General features: G+C 50.0%; 1 protein-coding gene across 1 annotated transcript; it reads right to left on the bottom strand.

The window, feature by feature from the left end:
• Positions 1-968: 968 nt before the first annotated feature.
• On the bottom strand, positions 969-19,237 carry LOC129344669 (protein-arginine deiminase type-3-like). Its single transcript, XM_055001489.1, has 16 exons — positions 19,146-19,237; positions 16,975-17,152; positions 16,425-16,497; positions 15,122-15,183; positions 14,414-14,531; positions 12,150-12,275; positions 11,363-11,538; positions 10,284-10,387; positions 9,805-9,916; positions 9,231-9,338; positions 7,597-7,748; positions 5,666-5,810; positions 4,012-4,105; positions 2,745-2,827; positions 1,947-2,087; positions 969-1,205 (listed from the first exon to the last, which is right to left on the bottom strand). Exons 1-16 carry the CDS (start codon positions 19,235-19,237, stop codon positions 969-971), a joined length of 2,001 nt encoding a protein of 666 aa, XP_054857464.1.
• Between the last annotated feature and the right edge of the window lie 763 nt (positions 19,238-20,000).

Genomic DNA, 20,000 nt, shown 5'->3' with positions numbered 1-20,000 from the left:
ATTACACATTTCACCCGTGTCGCTCTGTGGTTCCTAGAGGTCTTGAGGCACACATTATAGGGGCGGGAGGAGAGAGGAGTGTGCCCGCCCGTTGTGCCCACATTCCAGACTGGCCCTTCAGGTCACCTGCTTCAGCCCCCAGGCTGGGCCTTTGCAGGTTGGCGCTGCAAGGGCTACAAGCCAAGTGTCCTGCCTGCCAGCCCTTCCTCTCCCTCAGTGGCCACGAAGGCTTCCAAGGGCCAGCCTTGATACAAGTCCAAGAGGCGAGCCATTCGTCCCAGTAGCAGCACCGGTCACGACCCCAGCCTCTGTGGTCGTAGGCAGTGGTCAACTCTGGTTTGAGCAAAGGTATAGTCTGCAGGCTCCAAGCCTCCTCATTATTAAAATTGCCCTCCTTCAAACACAAATTAGGAGCTAAAGAATGACGCATCACTGTAACGGCTTGAGGTAATCCCTACTATGGATTGTTAAGGGTTGGTAATGCAGATGTTAAGGGCTACTTGATTTGAATGATGAAGGTAAAGTTGTGGGTTTTCCGGGCTGTCTGGCCGTGGTCTTGGCGTTGTAGTTCCTGACGTTTCGCCACCAGCTGTGGCTGGCGTCTTCAGAGGCGTAGCACCAAACGACAGAGATCTCTCAGTGTCAATGTGTGGAGAGATCTCTCTTTTGGTGCTACACCTCTGAAGATGCCAGTCACAGCTGCTGGCGAAACGTCAGGAACTACAATGCCAAGACCACAGCTATACAGCCCGGAAAATCTGCAACAACTAACGTTCTCCGGCCGTGAAAGGTAAAATCAGCATTTGCAAGATTACAAGATGGCCTGTCAAACACTTGCATGTTCCCAACCAAATGAGATTCCCAAGTAAATTACGGCTTGGGATCTGCAAGATCAGGGGAAGCTACACAGCAGCTCTTTCAATGTCCTCCTTTCCTGTTTGGAGCGCAGGGAATCCTTCCACCCTGCCTCAAGGCATCGTCATGTTCCACCACTTGAAGGAGAAAGGCTTCCGACAGACGTTGGTGCCGCAATGGATTTCGCCATACATCCGGTGATAGGTTTTATAGTCGTCAATGAAGGTGCAGGACAAGCCCAGTGGCTCCAGTAGCCGCCGGACTTCCCTTTCCAAGCAGCACTCCTTGTTGACAATGGGCCCAAAGGGTTTAGGGATGCCCAAGTGTCTCTCCAGAACCAGCATGTTCACCTGCAGGGAGGAGAAAGGGACATGCAGGAGGAAAGAGGCTCCTGGCTGGGAACGCTTGGAAGGACAGCGGGAGTTCTGAAACCAGCAGAGAATAACCTGGGCCAATTCCAGACGACTAACCTTAAGCCGTTTCATGCCGCCCTCTTCCGGATCGCGACGGGGAAAATGCGAAATATCGCGTTTCCTCGCGCAAAACTCGCGCGAGGAAACGCGATATTTCGCATTTTCCCCGTCGCGATCCGGAAGAGGGCGGCATGAAACGGCTTAAGGTTAGTCGTCTGGAATCGGCCCTTGTGGGGCAGCGAAGCCCCTCTGGTTTATGTTGCTTTTAGAATGGGGGGTTTTATTCCTGGAGGCCCTTCTGTTGAGATGATCAGAGGCATCTGATCCCCGCCCTGCTGGCCTGCTCCGTCAGAGAGGCTGCAGTCTGAGAGAGGCCGTTCCCTGCCTTCAGCCTCTGATAAGGTGCGGACTGGGGAAGGAGGAAGGCAGATTAGGAGTAGTTGGCAGGCTGCAGTCAGGGGGTTCCAGCCCCCCAGTCCTCCTGCTGGAAGACTTTGCAACTGGAAGGTGAGGAGGAAAGACGCTGACAACCCAAGGGGCCACGGGGCGTGCGAGAAGCGGCACTTGTGGGAACAGGCCCTGCTGGAAAGGGGGGTAAGGGGAGAGGCACCTGCCCACCATCCTTTGCTCAGTTCTCGATGTTGTTCCTCAAGAAAACTAACTCTTACAGAGCCTTACCAGGTCAGGGAAGTAAGCGATAGCTTTGCCAGCAACAATTTCAAGTGTTGCTGGCTTAAACAACTGGGGGATGTCAATGATGTCTTCTTCAGTCAGTCCCAACTCCCTTTTGAGGGTGTCTCTGTTCCAGTCAATGCTTTTCTGGAGGAAGGGGAAACAAAGTGAAAGGTTGGTTTGTTGCTGGGACGGCATTGGCCTGCTCTCGAAGGAGAGGGGACAACCAAGGGGTAGAGTCGTGAGGCAAGAGAAATGGTCATTTTATGAGGAGGGCGTTTAAAACACTGCTGCCTGCCAGCCGCTCTACCACCTCAACTTTCTGTATTCCCAGTTTGCATCATGTTCAGACTTAGACACCAGTCTTGGCCTCTGATGTGCTGACCGAGGGTGCTCTGCTTTTCTCAAGACCCTCCCTGGGGGCTCCTGGGAGCTGCTGGAATCCCCCCACACCCCCTGCACACACACACAGTTTCCTCTTAGGGGGAAGGGCCGCATCTCCTTGTCCTGGCTGGAGGGGGCATGTTTGGCTCCCCCCATCCGCACTCATGGCATCTCCTTCACTGGCTGCAGCCTGTAGAGCCTTTCCTCGCAGGGTCTGTTTCTCTCAGATCACCACCACCTCTCTCCTTATATCTATACTCATCCACCCGGCCTCGACTTTAGCCACTGGGATATTTAGAAGGGCTGAACCTCAATTTCTACACCTGAGTTACTGGAGAGGGGGGCCTGTGGCATAATGGGACACCCCAAAGGCTCGCCTTCCTGTCGCCACCAGTACAGCTGCTTGGGGGTGTCGATTACCTGGAAATATTCATTGCTGCTCCTCAGTTCTTGATCATTCAGGATACATTTTATTTTGACCTGATCGCAAGTGTCCAATTTCCCTGTAACAAGAGAGAGTCGGGTTGCTGTTTGGTCCGTGCTTTCATCGGAGAGAGGAAAGGTCTCTGCGACATTCTTCATCCCAGAAGCATGGCCAGGAAGCATCGGATGAACGCAAGAAGTTGCTAGATGGTGAATCTCCTCCTAGCCTAACAGACAGGCGTCTTTCCTAGCTGTGCAATCAAAGAGAATTTGGGCACTGATCCCAAGAGGTTCAGCATCGCATGTGCTGAACTTGCGCTCCGTCCAGCTCCATCTGTTTGGGTATCGTTAACCATGCTATCTTCCTGGAGAGGTTCTCCAGGTGTGGGCCAGGGCTACCATCCTCCGTTTCTATCTGCTTAGCTAGGCCAATACTTCCTAAGGCTGGCTTGTGCTAGGAGTCCTGCAGTGGGTCCACTTTAACCCCCCTGTCCCCACTAGAGGATCTACCCTCAGGTGTCAGCCACAGGGCAGTACTGTCAGTTTGTGGCCAGTGGAAGTCTGCGGACGCTGTTGCTTCTTGGACCTCCTTAAAAAGTTCTTGGAGCACAGGAGGAGGGACGGCCTTCGTAGCGCCAGGGGAGTCAAGGGCACAGATGAGATGCGATGCCTGGCTAAAGATGTGACCTGAGGGCCAAGTTGCTTTGGCTTCTGGTTTCTAAGATTTAAAACACTACAACGTTTGTTACTTTGAACTCATATATTCATTATTTCACATAAAACAAGTAACTGGAATAGTACAATCTCTTCTATGGCATACATACATATATAGAAGAGATTGTACTATTCCAATTACTTGTGGAATAATGAACATATGTGTTAAAAGTAACAAATGTAGGGTTTGATAACACACCTCATTGTCTGAGTGTTTAAAAATAGCTTCTTGGGATGTGAGCTCATATACACGGGGTTTTTTTCTCTTGAGTAACTTTACACCGTGGTCCCTTGTGTTTGTAATGTCTCTAAGATTTGGCATGAATATGTTCACGTGACGGTTGTTCCTTCCCACAGAGACTACACAGTATCATTATTTCTGAGTTTGAGCTGAGCGAGGCTCCTGTCTTTGTGTAGCTGGATATTTTTGTAATTCCTTTTGGTTCTGTCTACCTAAGCACAACTGCCTGGCTGATTACTGACACTAAAAACTGCTCAGGGACAGCAAGACCATCCTTTCGGAGGGCCACAGCCAGAAGAACCGCCTTACCTTCAAACATGAGAGCGTCTCCGTAGCCCTCCTGTTCCTTCTCCTTCAGCAGTTTGTAGCAGGCGCTGGGGCTGGCCAGGAGCAGCCGGAAACCCTGGAAGCCAAGGAAAGCCGGCAATGAGAATGGGTCAGGGGTGGCAGGAAGGAGACGGGACAGAATACGACAGGGCACCTCTGGAAGGGGATTCTAGATGCTCAAAGCATTAAAACAGAGGAGGAGAATCCAGGAGAGCTTCCCCAAGGACTGGGTGAAATTCCTTTTCCCTCTTGCTGTCCTGCTCCATCGTACAGCCGCCTTCTTATTGCAAAATAGTTCAGTTTTCCAAGCCTAACTCTGTTTCCCTTCATTGTCACGAGTAGCAAAGGAGAGGGGCACAGTTCCTTCTCCACCCATTTGAGGGGGGAGGCAGGCATACCCCAGAGGCTTTGGCACACGGAATGAATGATGGTAGCCTTCCTATCTTGCCCGTCCAGTTGGGCCTGCCCTGGAGCTAAGGCAGGAGTGAAGGAGGACACAGTTACAGCAAGCGACGATGCAATCAGAGCGATTCTCGTCGGACAGGGGAGAAGCAGCCTGTCTGGAGTGAAGGCCAGCCAGGAGGCAGCAGGCCTCACAAATGCCATTGGCATAATTACATAAAAGCAGAACAGAAGAGAGACAGAGAATGCGGCGATCCGCCATGTACTTTGATTCCCTGCATCTCCAAGCTATATGTGTGAAATTATGTATCCCACCCCACCGCAAAGAGGTGCAAGCATCTCTACCAGGTACAGTTAATACACCTTGAGACCAAAGAATCTTGGGAAGAGAAAGAGTAGTGCTGTCTGCTCACTTTGATGCAATGTAAACAATTACTTTAAAATTTTATTTACATCATTTATATTCTACCTTTTTTGGACAGAGTCAAGGCAGATTACAAAATATCTGAAAAAGGGGGTTGCCTCTCAAAAGCTTCTACCCTGAAAATCTTGCTGGTCTCTAAGGTGTTACTGGACTTAAATCTTGCTGCGATACAAAATATAACGATCACTTCAAGTAAACAGCAGAGACCTCCAATAAACTATACAGTGGGGCTAGAATCATAGAAATGGAAAGCAATGTAAACAAAAAAGCTGTCCAAGGCATGACATCTCATACTGCTGAAAGTGGGTTATAAAGATAGAAGACAACACAGAAAAAGGAAGGTGGTGTATAACGCCGCAATAGACGATAACCCTATTAACCAAAGCAACCCCCTGTGCTGTCCCATTATACTCCAGCTCCAATTATCTATATAAAAATGCCCTGCTGAACATTTCTGTTGTGCCCATTCTGCAGGTTAGTGGACTTATGGGGCCCTCCTGATCTCCTCAGATGGGCTGTGCCACAAGGGAGGGGCTCCCACAGAGAACAAAATTGGGTAGCCACTGATCATGCCCAGAGTTTCCTGAACATGTCAGCTCCCATTTTAAAAATGAAGGTTTCTAGCTGTTGTGCCTGCTGAAATATCAAAGAGGGGGTGGCTGAATAAAGTTTTCAGTGTCCTTGCTACTCCCCCCGCCCATCAGAAAGCTTTACAAAAAATGGAGGAAATGCAAACTTATGAAAATAAAGAGAAATCTGCACCATTAGCATGTGGGGCGGGGGCTGGCCAAGGGAGACTCTCATACCTACCTTTCTATCAGGAGCTGGAACAAAGGCCAAGAACTCATCCACATGCCCCACCGCCAGCCAGTCAGAATCCAGCTCCACTGGAGACTGCACTTTCTGGGCATAGAGGAAGTCCCGGACAAACTTGAACATCTGTCTGTTTTCTTTCCTATAAAGCAAAAACAAGCAATGGTTGTTGAGGGTCCCCTCCAACCCAGGGTTGACCAGCTGCACCTGTTTGCATTTCCTTGGAGAAATCACAGAGTTGGAAGGGCCCATACAGACCTTCCAGTCCAGCCCCCTGCCCAACGCAGGATGAGCCTAAAGCATCCCCGACAAAGATTCATCCAGCCTCTTCTTGAAAACTGCCAGTGAAGGGGAGCTCACCACCTCCCTAGGCAGCTGTTTTCCACCTATGAACTACTCTGACCCATGAAAAAGTTTTCCTAATATCCAGCCGGTACCTTTCTGCACGTAATTTAAGCCCGCTGCTTCGAGTCCTATCCTCTGATGCCACTGGCAGGCCCCCTCAACCTCCCTGCAGGGGATAGGGGCCTGGCACTTACCTTTGGGGAGAGGGGGGTGAGCGCACACAGAGTGCGCGGGCACCCCCACAGGCACGATGATGTCACTTCAGGAGTGACATCATCACACGGCCCCTGGGCAGGCCCGTCTTTGGGTGCTGCGAGTGCTCCTGCCCTCTGCAGCGCCAGAAACGGGCCATCCTGCCGCAGGGTGGATTGGGCCTGTTTCTGAGGCGCTGCGGAGCACAGGAGCGTTCCTGCGCTCCACAGCGCCTCAAAACGGGCCCAATCTGCACCGAAACGGGCCTGTTTGGGGGCGCTGCGGAGCACAGGAGTGCTCCCGCGCTCCAAAGCGGCCCCAATCTGGGCCAAAGTGGGCCCAATCCCGGCGGCTGTGGTGCATGGGAGCATGCCGCACCACGAGGGAGCATACAAGGAAGGTGCGCCCCCTCCCTGTTGCTCAGGTAAGTGGGGGCGGGGTGTGGGGTGCGGGGGCGGGGGATCCCCCGCCCCCACCAGGGGTCTGGGATCCCTAGCTGCCAGCAGGAACAGCTCCCTGCCCTCCTCCAAATGACAGCCTTTCAAATATTTACAGATAGCAATCGTGTCTCCCCTCAATCTCCTCCAAACTAAACATTCCCAAGGCCCTCAGCCTTTCCTCGTAGGGCTCAGTCTCCAGACCACTGATCATCCTCCTCGCTCTCTTCTGCACCCTCTCGATTTTGTCCACATCCTTTTTGAAGTGAGGTCTCCAGAACTGCACACCGTACTCCAGGTGCGGCCTGACCAGGGGACTGTGACCTCCTGCGATTTAGATGCAACCCCCCTGACAGCCTCTTCATCGGCCTGGGCTCTTTCCTTGCTGCTGCTGCTTCACACGCATTTCCCAGTCCTGTGCAGCCATTAGGTGGCCTCAGCTTCATAGGGCAATTGCTGCCTCGTGGTAGAGCAGCAAAAGGACAGAGGAGCAGATTTCAGAGCATGAGGAGAGCCGAGCCCTGCTGGATCAGACAGGTGGCCACAGTGGCCAAATGGGTGTCCCTAGAAGGCCTGCAAATCGCGTGGAAACCACAGCCTCCCCTTCTCCTTGCTGTGCCCCCGCCCCCATTCATATCAGAGCAGGTGCACAGCCTCAGAGCATGGCAACTCCATGTATGGCAAATAAATTCTGCTAGAGACCTCTCCCCCATTCATCTGTCTAATGCCCATTTCAAGCTATCTAAGACCAAGGGTGTCTGCCACATCCTGTGGCTGCAAGTTCCACAAGTTAACGATGCATCATGTGACGAGAGTCTTATCTGACATCTGCCCTGACTCAGCCACATCTGCATGCCGGGGGTAATCAACAGGCCAGTTGTCTGCTAGACCAGTGCAAGGGATTATCGTTCCCCAACAGAACCCGGTGCTGCCCCTTTTCCTCCCCTGGCTCACCTGGAGATGTAGCTCCCAATGAGAATTCTCCCCAGGGGATATTGCTTGCCCCTGACAGTCACCGGGGGGCTGACCTCAAGGTTCCCAAAGCAGTCCAGTTCAGAGGGTGTCTCATCACCTTGCTCTAGTTTCACATAACCAAAATCTGGGCCCTGCCATAGGTGCAAATGAGAACAGAGTTAGATTATTCAAGTGGGTAGCCATGTTGGTCTGTAGTAGAAGAGCAGGATTTGAGTCCGTGGCACCTTAGAGACCAAGAATATTTTCAAGTTGTAAGCTTTCGAGTGTCTAAGCCCTCTTTTTCCACTCCTTTGTTTATCTGAAGAAAGGAGCATTGACTCTGGAAAGCTTACACCTTGAAAATCTTTTTGGTGCCACCAGGGCCATTTCCAGATGGCTTACCTGAAGCCGCTCCATGCCGCAATGTTGTGGATCGTGCCGGGGAAAACGCGAAATACCGTGTTTTCTCGCGCGAGTTTTGTGAGGTGTCACGCAAAACTCGCACGAGAAAACACAATATTTCGTGTTTTCCCTGGCACGATCCACAACATTGCGGCATGGAGCGGCTTCAGGTAAGCCATCTGGAAACGGCCTAGATGCAGATCCTGCTGTTCAAGTTTGGCAGCATTCTACCTGTTTAAACTGCAGGCATTAGTAATCAATTTGAGGCCTTACATGTGAGCACCGAGGGGCATCTGTTCCATGCAGCTCAGCTAGGGAAACTCCGCAGGACGGAGACCCTTGTGTGGCCGTGCCTGGTTCAAAGAGGCTGAGCTTGCCCACCTGCACAGCCCCCCCCCCCTTGACTGACGATGCCTTTAAAGGAGCTGCTGCCTTTTCCTTGGGGAGATTTTGCAGGTGGGTAATTTGACATAATGTTACAGGTCTTTTAGGAGTTTATGTTTGTTAGCCACATTGAGTGTTCTTTTGATATGGTGGGATGTAAAATAAACAAAGAGAAACAGAGGCGTGATCTGGGGGAGCCCAGTGATGCCTGGTGTGGGCTTTCGGGGACCACAGTTCTCTTTGTCAGATGCAACTGGCAGGGAGAGCTGTGGTTACCGAAGGCTTATACTACATAAGAATTGGATACCTTCACTGCTACAAACTGACTGCACACCAAAAGGAGATGTTTACATTTCCAAGCAAAGGAATGTTTTGATTGCCTCTATGCTAACTGCATTCTGTCTTCTTGTGATTTATGCCCCCTTCCTTCTCTCTCTTTCCCCCTCCTCTTCTGTATCTGCCCAGTTTTGATCAGGCATCTGATGAAGAGAACTTGATTCTCGAAAGCTTATGCTATAATAAAATTGGTTAGTCTTAAAGGTGCTACTGGACTCTTTTTGAAAGAGAAGCATAGTTTGCCGTGCGACCTATTCTCCTGCTGTGCCGAGGGATTCCTCTGACTGCCACCCATAGGTGGATTGGGAGGCAGAAACAGCCCTAGAAAAGCCCCTGGACTGGGTGGTGGCGGTAATAGAAAAAAACCCCAACGATGGAAGGACCAAAGCGGCAAGAGCGGCAGTGAGAGAAAAACTGATCTCATTTCCATTGTGTGAGTTAGGCCGGAAAGCTGCCCCTGTGGCAAATTTCACCATTTCTTTACCACGAAGCATTCCAGCTCAAGCACTAACCAAAACATCTTTAAACGGGAAATCCTTCAGCATTCCATTTCTGGGGGAGTCAAAGACCACAGGGAACCATTCGTGGGGAGCTTGCACGTAGCCAATCTCCATCTCATCCTGTTTCGGCAGAAGAAGAAAAACAGAGATGCTCCTTACTCTCTTGAGCCAAGAGGTGAGCACAACTCATCAGGCACTCCCCCGTTAAAGCCCCTGGGACAAGCCTCTCCAGAGACACCCCAAACCTCCACTCCATCTCACAGCCTCATGACGACCCCAACTTTCTATGGTGGTTTGACTCCTAGGGAGCTTTCACGCTTTTGTTAGGCGGCAATAACCTGAGCCTCGGAAAGCCTGCTAATTTCTTACATCCTTTGAAAGTGTGCTTGTGCATACACACATGCAGAGGAAAGCTGACACGCTCAAAAAACCTCCCACCCACCCACACTCATAGTGGCAAGATAGGCTTGGAAATCTCTCCAAAAGCTGCGACCCAGCAACTCGGTCCTTGGGGATGCCCCTTGGCTGGGGAGATCTGCCGGCCCTTCAGCAGACTCCGCTGCTCAGAATCCCTTCCCATGCTCACCTGGATCCAGCGATCTCCCTGGTTTTTTTCTCCTTCACAGATGATCAGAGCGCAGCCAGTCCTGCTTGCAAGTTCCTTCATAGCATCCACAAAGTCCGTGTTCTTCCTCTCCCTGGCAAGCTTGTTCACAGCTGCCACAAAGTCCCTGTCTTTGGTCTCCCTGACCAGCTTGCACACCTCGGACACTAAGTCTGTGTTCTTGCCCTTTTCGTGAAGTTTTTCCATATCTTCCACCAAACCATCATAGCCTTTGCTTTGAGCAAGCTCTGTCACATCGTTCACAAAGACAGCATTGTCACTAACACTGAATATCAAAATAAGAAGGTGAGGAAATTGACAGCAAGCAAAAATACACATCCCAAGATGAGGTAAGAATTTGCAACTTCCACAAACCGATTGAATGGGAAATGCAGGTCCCAGAATCTGGGCTTGGTGTACAAAATGCACATACAGAAACTTGTTCTCAGAAGACCTCTTACCTGCAGACATAAACTGTTCTCGGTTGCAAGGTGTTGGGGGTCATTATCCAGGGAGCAATCCGGAAAACCACAGTGTCACTGAAAATGGGAGGCGCGGGAAATTTCTGTTCCTTGAAGGAAAAGAGGAGAAGGAGGAAAAAAGATGTTGGCCAAGTGAGACTCAACAAAAAAGCAGAGATCAGTGTCCTAAGAAGGCCATTCCAAAGAGGTCAGTCAGCAGGGGGATTTATTATGGATGAAGGGTTACTACACTGGACATGCTGACAGAGGATACAAAGTGGAAAAATTGCTCACTTTCCCCCCAAAGACTTCAATAAAATGCCAGGGGTGAAGATTTCACAGAATCAAGAGTTAACAATGGCCTGAACTGTCCCACTTCAGGCTGCAAGTGCTGGGATAGGAAAGTACATGTATGAGCCTTTCCCCCTGAAAAAGTTCTTTGCATGGAGAAAAACAGCACGCCCAAGAGACTTTTAACTGCCAGAAGTGTTTATTTGTGGCAGAGTTTTCTACCATGCAAGATGCTCTCTCTCCCCCAGCTCACCAGTAACTTCTGCCAGCAACTTAAATCCTTCCTTCAGCTTCACCTTCTTTACAAGAGCTCATGTTGTGATTCACGCCCGACAAGTAATCCAAGGCATCGTAAGTCTCAACCAGAGCCTGGGCAGAATCCCCCAAACCTTAAGCCCTTGGTGGCTTCATTGTGCGAGGTGCCCTTTGTCCTGGGCCTGGCCTTGCTCTTGGCCCAGAGACGCAGCTCTCAGCCACCAACCTTAGCTTGGCTCCTCCTGCTTTCTCAGGCAACTTGCATTTGAGTCGCTCTCCGAGTGTGAATGGTCACTTAGTTAGGGGGCCCCCACTTCTTACAAACCACCCACCACCATGCCCTAGCATTTCATTATTCTGCTCCCATCTTTTCCTGTGTCACACTTAAAACTATTTCTCGAAAACACTGATGGGTGACACAGAGCTGCAGAACTGCCCTGCCAGAATTTTCCCTCTTGTGCCCCTTCTCAAAGCTTGACACATATCCACCTGGCACCACAAAGCCCCTCTGCTTTTTGGCACATGTTCCATACCTCAGGTGGGTTCTCCAGCAGTGTGACATGGAAGGACACCAGGCCCGAGAAGTTGGCATCTGGAAAGGCCAGCCCTTCCACATAGAAAACTGCCTCTTGGTTTCTATTACCCTTCACCTCGTAGGAGGCATTCTTTGGCCCCAGGACTGCCGGGTATTGGCTCACTGGCTTTCCATCTGTAAAGCAAACACAGGGATTTGCCCACAAAATAACATCCATCTAGTCAGAGCAGGGGAAGGTATCTGTTTTTGCAAACGTAGGCATCCTTAGCTCTCACAATAAGGAATTCGCTGCCAGAAAATATGGTAGTGATGCTAATTTAGACGGCTTTAAAAAACCCAACATTTACAGTCTATGGAGGACAGATCTGTCAACAAGTAGTAGCTATAATGGCTACTTGGAACGTCCATGTTTGGAGGCCTTTTACCTCCAAACACCGGCACTGGGGAGAGGGGGAGGGAGACCCCCCAGCGTCATGCCCTGCCTGGTTTGTTTGGCTCCTGTTGGAAATAATAAAGTGGAGAAGATGGACCTGATCCGTCAATAGGCTGGAATGATCCAGCAAGAGAATAGCTACATGAGGGTGGGTGGAATGGGATACTAGCCACATGGACTGAGCAGAATCTTCTTTGCTGCACGTTTTGGATGCCGTTGCTTGGAGAACAAAGTTTCAGTGCCGAGGTCACATTCCCATGGAGAAGGGAGCCCCTCTTTCCTTGGACCAGACTAACCTGACACAGGCTTCTGTCACAAGAAAGAACAGCTCACAAGCTCTGCAAACACCTACCTTGAGCATGGAAGACCCTCACTTTATCATTTTCAGATGCTGAGACGTGGAGAACTAGTTGGTACTTCTCAAAAATGTTGTCAGGTCCACGGGTTGTCAAAATCATAATGGACATATCTTTGAGGTCTGAAGAGGAAATCAGAAGTCAGCTGCGGCAGGAGACAGTAGGAAAACTTCTCATTTGCAAGGCTGCAAGATTTTTAGAAATGCACTGGTAGGATTAATACCAACAGGCAGGGCTCATTTCGAGGTGGAACGCACTGGAACGCAGTTCCAGCAGTTCCCCAAAGAGGTCACATGTCAGGTGGCCCCGCCCACCTGACCCCTGGCCATTTAGGGCCCTTTCAGCCTGAATTGGGGCTGAAACAGCCCGGATCAGGCCTCTGACAGGTGGTGGGTCACTCTCCCACTCAGCAGCGGCCTGATCCTAACCATTTGGGGCCCCTTTTCGGACATTTTCAGCCCCTTTTTTGCCATTTTGGGCCCAATTTTGGCCCTGAATGGCCAGGATTGGGTCCAAAACAGCCAGGATAGGTGATGTCAGGGGGTGTGGCATATGCTAATGAGTTGTGGTAATGAGTTATGCTAATGAGTTCCTCCAGCTTTTTCTGCGAAATGACTCCTGACAACAGGGCATGGAACCCAATTCTCCCCAGTCCTTTCAGGTAAAGGCTTGGAGAAAGGCGCACTCTGTTGACCAAATTCCCTAGCAAGCTTTTGTCAGCGTTGCAAAATGTATACGCTGTCTCTCCAGAGTCCTGGAGCTAACAAAGTAAAGACACTAGAATAAAATTTTTAAAACAGCAGCACACAAATGATTAACAATAAATCAGCCATTAAAAGGCCACTTTTCCCATCTGCAGTCCTTGAGGGTCATTATAAGCCCATGATTTTGTCATTCCACAGAATGAGGCAAAGCCATACTGTTCAAAAGCCATTTTGTCAAAGGAAATTAGAACTGGAGTAGAATGAACAATCCAGCAGGGCAAATGGTTAAGGGGTCCGTGTCAGATAATTATGTTAGGTCTCACTGCCTTTGACTGCATTGCCTTTACCTTCTAATGCACTTGCGTATTGTTTATACTCTACCTGCCTTGGACAGTTTATTGTTCATTCTCATTCTCTAATCCTAGTCCTATTGCATTGTTCATTGGTTGCTTCATACTGTCTGATTGCACAATTTAATCTTATAATCTGCCTTGAGTCTTGGGAGGAGGGGGGAGAGGACTATAGATTGGATGGGTGGATGGATGGATGGATGGATGGCCTGTGTCCTTGTGGTGCAGGGGTGATGATAAAGACTATCCCAGGTGTTGCTGTTTTGTAATTTTTATAAAGGCATGAGACATGATGCAGTTCGCCCACTCCTGCCTATGGTAGCTGATTGTTTGGCCCAACAGCTAGATACCCTTTTTCTTCCGGGGAGAACGTGCATTTCACTGGGAAAGGGGTTCCCATTTTGAATATAGCCACCGACCCTAGATCCTGGATGGTGAAATCGTTCTGTCAATCATACACACACATCGCTACATTTTGTTTTAATGCAGGTATCACTGAAGGGTCTGCTGACCGTATAATTAAGCTGTCTGCCTAATAAGCCATAAATACAGGCTAAGTAAACTGTGTCAAACAACATCTAGCAGATGCTCCTCAGGCGAAAATCACACCCTAAAAAAAGTTAAAACGGAAGGCACCCCTCGACAAGAAGGAAGGGTAAAAAGATGTGTCTTGGCTTGGTTCCTAATGGCAAGTTAGTTACCTATCAGGAGAGCCCCAGGAGAGAGGGTGTGCCAAATGATGCCAAATGACGCCATGGCCTCATTTTGGCAGACGAAGAGAACAGGGCTTGTAACCAAGGTCTTATTGGGCAAGCTGAGCAGTGGGCAGCATGAAAGGAGATGGTCCTTCAGGGACCCCAGCCTCAAGCCATGTCGAGCTTTAAAGGTAGGAACCATGATTTGGAATCGCGCCAGGAAACAGACGGGCGGCCGGTGCAGAACTTCCAGCTCAGGGGGGAGGGGTGATCCTGACCTTGAGCCCAGCTCCTGACGGTAGCCCGGCTGCCTCATATAGAGCGCATTACTGTAATCTCTGTGAGATGTGCTCAGAGCATGGATCGCAATGGCTCTGCTGTTTAAGGAAGGCCATGTGCACCGAGAAGAGATCTGATCCAGGCTCAGCAATGCCCCTAAATCACAAACCTGCTCCTGGGGGGTGGGGGTGGGGTGCAATGAAAGTCATGATGTTCTTAGGTGGTTACTGACCTTTTTCCGATCCCACTTTTTCATCCTGGTTGTCCATGTCCTTTGCTCCGAGGCGTTCTCTGTCGCTGTTCACCAAGAGGATTGCTCCACTGCCTTCCGGGCCCCATGTCCACTCTTTCTGTGGAGGCAACCATCAGTGGCAGGTCTTGCTGGCACAAAGACAATGAACCCCATGCCTGCCACCCATAGCCAAGCGGAACAGGCCTTCCGTGCTGTCTCTGCCCGTGGCTTTTAGAGGAGGAGCAGGTCATGGGAAATAGGACCCCCCTCATTCTCCCAGGAGCTAAAGATGAACCTGGAAAGCTAGTTTCTGCTTCTGGGAAGAATTGTGCAGATTTTTAAAAATCTGCATGAATCTACTTAGCTGAGCTCATCTAAGCATGTTTACAGGGAACAGAGGGGCATAGGGCCCATGGCAAAGGGAATCCTCAGAGCTCTGTATAAAGCACTCCAGGAATCTGTCTTATAATAATCATAACAATGTTTGACTTATATCTGCCCTTCAGGACAACTTAATGCCCACTCAAAGCAGTTTAGTATTATCCTCACAACAATCACCCTGTGAGGTGGGTGGGGCTGAGAGAGCTCCTAGAAGCTGCGACTGACCCAAGGTCACCCAGCCGGCTTCAAGCAGAGGAGTAGGGAATCGAACCTGGCTCTCCAGATTAGAGTCCTGCCACTCTTAACCACTACACCAATCTTCTCTACCTTATTTTCAACTTTCTTTGTCACGGTTCCTGAGCGGCTTGAATCTGCATCCAGGGAAATCTCTGCAGAATGGCAAGAGGGAAAGAGAAAGAATCTGTGGGCCGAAGAAACAAGCTGGAAAGGTGGGCTACTTTTGTTTGTTGCTCACATTTTAGTATTAAAAAGCAGGGATCCAGGAGACTCACGGGGGGGGGGGTCCATCTTTTTTGTACACCCCCCCACCCACCCCGCTCTTTGTGGCCTGCCCACTCGCCAGTCAGGCCACCCGCCTGCAGAGCCACTGGCAGCAGCTGTCTAGCTAACGCAGTGGGGAAGGAGTGGCAGGGCAGCTCCAGCTCTCCCCCCTCCTCCGCTTGCGGGGCTCATGCAGGCTGCCTCTGGTTCTCCACTCCTCCTCTCCCCCCCCCGCCCCCTCCTGCCTTCCTGGAACATGCAGGGGTGCCTCCATTTCTCTTAGGAACTCACTTGGTTTAGGCAGCAGTGGCAGCTCCCATTCCTCCACACTCCCCCCAACCACACAAAGGGTACACTCTATTACATTGTCAGACAAGCACAGGCAACTTGTCCACTTGGGTGGGTGGGGGGCTTAACCCCATTGTAGAGGGGTTTTCCCATCTTTCTGCAAATCTGGGGGGGGGTCTTCAGATCTGCAGAATAATACCCCTATCTGAATCCAGCCCCGTGCTCTGGGCCTATTGATCCACATCGGGCCCAGCTCAGTATTAAATACAGCATTCCGATACCATGAATAACCTCCTGCGCTGAAGCAAGGGAGATGTATGGTCCCCTCCGGAAGGATGGGAGGGTGGCTAGTGTTGGCCTGCCTTCTGCAGCCACGCACAGTGCCTGGCTTGGGTGCAAGAGTGGGAGGGAAACCAGAAGCACCTTCTCCCCACTCACAGCCCCAAGCAAATGAGAAACTGTTTCAGGCGAGTTCCCCCAATGTCCGTCTGAGTGCACATCAGGTTGCTCACCCATGATGTGCTCGGCACGTGGCCCTTTCTTCCTAGTAAGAGTTCTTAGTACTTAGGATTGTATCCAAGAGTGGCTGAATAGAACCTCCCTGTTCAGAAGCAGTTTTAGTCCTCTGAGTACCAGTTACTGGAGGGAAAAACTTGAGGCGGCTCTGGTCCCCGTGTCTGTCTTAGGAGTCCTCCAGTGCCGTCCAGGAGCTAGAAGTGCCCTTGATCTCATCCCACTGGGCTCTTCTACTCCCACATCAGCCCCAGTGAACACCAGAAGCCGACTCTTAGTGGGCACCTATTTGCACTTCTCTGATGGATTTCAAGGGTCGCCAACTTACCTACGCAAGTGAGCAGGAGCACAGCCTTGGCCATGGGCGTCTCCTCATTGGCCTTGTAGTATGAAATTGTCACCTGCCAACAGGCCAAAAGGCAGACATCAGTTTCTTTAAACCACCTGCTGCTAAAGCAAATTTCTAAAGCATGCCATGGCACCAACTGGGACTGGCTTTAAAGGTGGTGCAGGAGGACTGTGGCCTGTACTTTGCATGTAGAAGGTCCCCAGTTCAATCCTCAGCATCTCTAGTTAAAAGGGTAAGGAAGGAGGCAAAAGGAAGACCTCCACCTGACTAGGGTTGCCCACCCAGAAATTCCTGGAGATTTGGGGCAGAGCTTGAGGAAGGCAGGGCTTGGGGAAGGGTAGAATGCCATAGAGGCCACCCTCTAAAGATCTTGTCTGAGATCATTTCTGTGCCTTGGGGCTGGTCCAGTAAAGGCCTTGTGTCTCGTAGGAGGCTGCTCATGTCCTGCTGCCCCAGAGGGTATCTAAAGCCAGCCCCTGGTCTGCTGCATCTCCCTCCCCTCCCCGCCCCGGCCTTGAATGCTGCTCACCTTGCCCTCGTTGACTCTCCGGCTGGATTTATTCATGGTCACAACCACCTCCACTCTGATGTCCAGGGGCCACCTGGGTACCCTCGAAGGCACCTGCGAAATGTTTGTATCACGGACAACGTAGTTCACGCCCAGCGTCTTCTGAACCTGGAACGCATAGGCACCTGCAGGGGCAGACCTGCAATGGAAGCATGTGATTCCTTAGTGGTTCATCACATCGGAGACAGCCGGTGTAGTGGTTAAGACTAGAGCGGCAGGACTCTAATCTGGAGAGCCGGGTTTGATTCCCCACTCCTCCACTTGAAGCCAGCTGGGTGACCTTGGGTCAGTCACAGCTCTCTCAGAGTTCTCTCCAGCCCCACCCACCTCACAGGGTGTTTGTTGTAGGGATAATAATAGAATAATTTGTAAGCCTCTCTGAGTGGGTGTTAAGTTGTCCTGATGGGCGGTATATAAATCAAGAGTTGTTATTATTTTCATGTGCTTGTATCGCACTCATCTGTTGTGCTGCTGCACCAGATCACCCCAAACAATAGTGCAGTGCTAGAAAGGCAGCAGAAAAGGGCAGGCAAGACAACGGAGCGGTTGGAGCATCTCCATTGTCTGCTGTGACCACCCCCATGCATAATTTTACAAATGTCTAGGGTGTCCTCAGTAATTTTAAGGGTTTTTTTTCTAAACTAAAAAGCTAGAAACGGAAAAGTTGGAAGTTCTTTGGGAACTTGGAGCTTTGTTGTTTAGAAAAATATGTCTTAAAAATTACTGAGCATTGTGAAATTATGCTTGCTGTGATCAAAGCAGATAAAGAGGTTATTTCCCCCTTCACACCAGGACTTATAACCACCCTGTAAAATTGGTGGGCATTAGGGTTACCTACATATTTTCCCACATGAATGTAAACACATGTAGATGAATCGCCTGCCCAAGCATCTATTTATTTATAATGTTTAAAGTTCTTTTATTTACCTTATTTATAGTCCTCCTTTCTCACTGAGACACAAGGAAGATTAAATGGTGTTGGTACAATCAATATCATGACATTTCAATATACATGTAATGGGTATATACATGCAATTTGCAAGATTTAAAGAGAAAGAAGGAATGAAAAGAAAGGTTTAAAGGTTTAACAGTGTTGGAACAGAGCATAGGCAAATTCCATGACTGATATATTAATCAACATAGGAACTACCTAGCAGGATCACACTTATAGCAATGGTGGTGAAGTCTATGGCCTCTCCTTATCCCTTTACTAATGGCTGTCTTGAGACCACTTTCTTACAGTTCAGCTCTCCCATCTCAGCAAAAAGGCCTCTAACTCCCCCAACCAGTGCTTTGGCTAGGGCTGCCAGGCTCCAGTTGGTAGCTGGAAATCTCCTGGAATTACAACTGATCTTCAGGTGACAGAGATCAGTTCCCCTGGAGGAAATGGTGGCTTTGGAGGGTGGACTGTATGGCATTATACCATTCCGAGGCCCCTCTCTTCCCCCAACCCCACCCTCTCCAGGCTCCACCCCCCAAATCTCCAGGAATTTCCCAACCTGGACCTGGCAACCCTCGCTTTGGCCCTTAAGTGCCCATTGCCGTGTTCTTGGGATAAAAAATGTGACGTGCCACGCTGAGCATCATGCTGGCTTGAGATAAACATTTGTAGTAACTGCTATAAGTGTATATATTTTTCTCATAAACAATGCAGGAAATCTAGAAATAGCTCTTCAGGAAATGTGTTATGAAAGATAGAGCTGGTTTCTGTAAAATTGAAATTAGTACTAAAATGTTCCTCTGAGCATGTGCAAAATATGGTCCAATGCACACCAGAAACCACCACTCCAGCTTCCCTCTCTTGTACCACCAGATGGAAGGATCCCTAGACGGCGGCTGCTAGGCAGATTCAAGCCCCCTACCCCTGCCAATAAAATTCCCAGTCCTTGGGGTTGCCATGCCAAACTGCTTTGCCATTTTTTGCATGGTAACAAAGTTGTATAACTGCTCTTAAGCCCTTCTGCATTTATCTTCATTTTAATATGTCTTAATTTGTTAGCATTTTAATATTTTTAATTTGTTAGCTGCCTTGGTGGCCCATAGGAGAATAGAAAGGCAGCATAAACATGTTGTTAAAAATAATATTTTTTCTTCAGGCCCCTACCAATAATAATCAGAAGGGTTCTTCTTACCCACAGACATCAAGGGAGATTTCTGAGCCCAGCACGTACACGGCGCTCGTTGGTTTCTCTGTTGAAAGTCGAACCCATCTTTGCTGAGACATGTTGGGGCCCTTTTCCAACCCCAGGCAGCCTTGTGCTTGGCAAGTATCTGGTTGGTAATCACCAAGATAATATTTTAAAAGGCATGGAACTATGGGCACCACCCAAGCTTATCTATACTGCAAAGCCGATGGTGGTTTTAATCCCACTCCTCAATCTCTGCTACCGAGCTGGCACTTGGATGATCTGAGGGCTGTCAGGGAGCTGTCAGTCTGGGCACTGTGAAGAGTGCTGTGAAGAGACAGGTGTCAGCTGGCAGCCGAAGGAAGGAGGAGATGCCAGCAGCCAGAGGGTGTGGATAGACCTCCTTCCCCTGGAGTGGCAATCCAGCTGGGTAATAGATGGACTGCTCCCTCTCTGGAGCCAACGTGTCTTGTCCGATAAAGGCTGTTCGTTGTGTGCACTAGCAAACAAATTGCCTGCTGCAAGCAGTGAGTGTGCACTGGAACATTTTATTTAAGAAGAGGCTAAATGGCCACCTGACAGCAATGATGATTCTAGGGCCGATTCCAGACGGCCCTCCGCCTCCCGAAACGTCGCGCGTCATTGCGCGGAAAACGTAAAATATCGCGTTTTCTCGCGCGAGTTTTGCACGAGGTCGCGCAAAACTCGTGTGAGAAAACGCATTATTTCGCGTTTTCCGTGCGACGAGGCGCGACGTTTCGGGAGGCGGAGGGCCGTCTGGAATCGGCCTAGGACTCAATAGGAATGTACACAGATCGGGAGGGGGAGGGCATGAAGGGCTGAGCCGGTGGTGGGCTCTCG

The sequence above is a fragment of the Eublepharis macularius genome, chromosome 17 (assembly GCF_028583425.1).
Source record: "Eublepharis macularius isolate TG4126 chromosome 17, MPM_Emac_v1.0, whole genome shotgun sequence".
NCBI lineage: Eukaryota > Metazoa > Chordata > Lepidosauria > Squamata > Eublepharidae > Eublepharis > Eublepharis macularius.
Note: the sequence above shows the minus strand (reverse complement) of the source record. Positions and strands in the feature narration are given on the sequence as shown.

Bases quoted from the DNA above. Each gene is read 5' to 3' on its own strand.
- LOC129344669 (XM_055001489.1), bottom strand. From the start codon at position 19,237: ATGTCTCAGCAAAGATGGGTTCGACTTTCAACAGAGAAACCAACGAGC. The intron at 10,388-11,362 runs GTATGGAACATG...TTCAAGGAACAG, and splicing joins TGCTGGAGAACCCACCTGAG to AAATTTCCCGCGCCTCCCAT. The intron at 9,917-10,283 runs GTAAGAGGTCTT...CAAGCTTGCCAG, and splicing joins AGAACAGTTTATGTCTGCAG to GGAGAGGAAGAACACGGACT.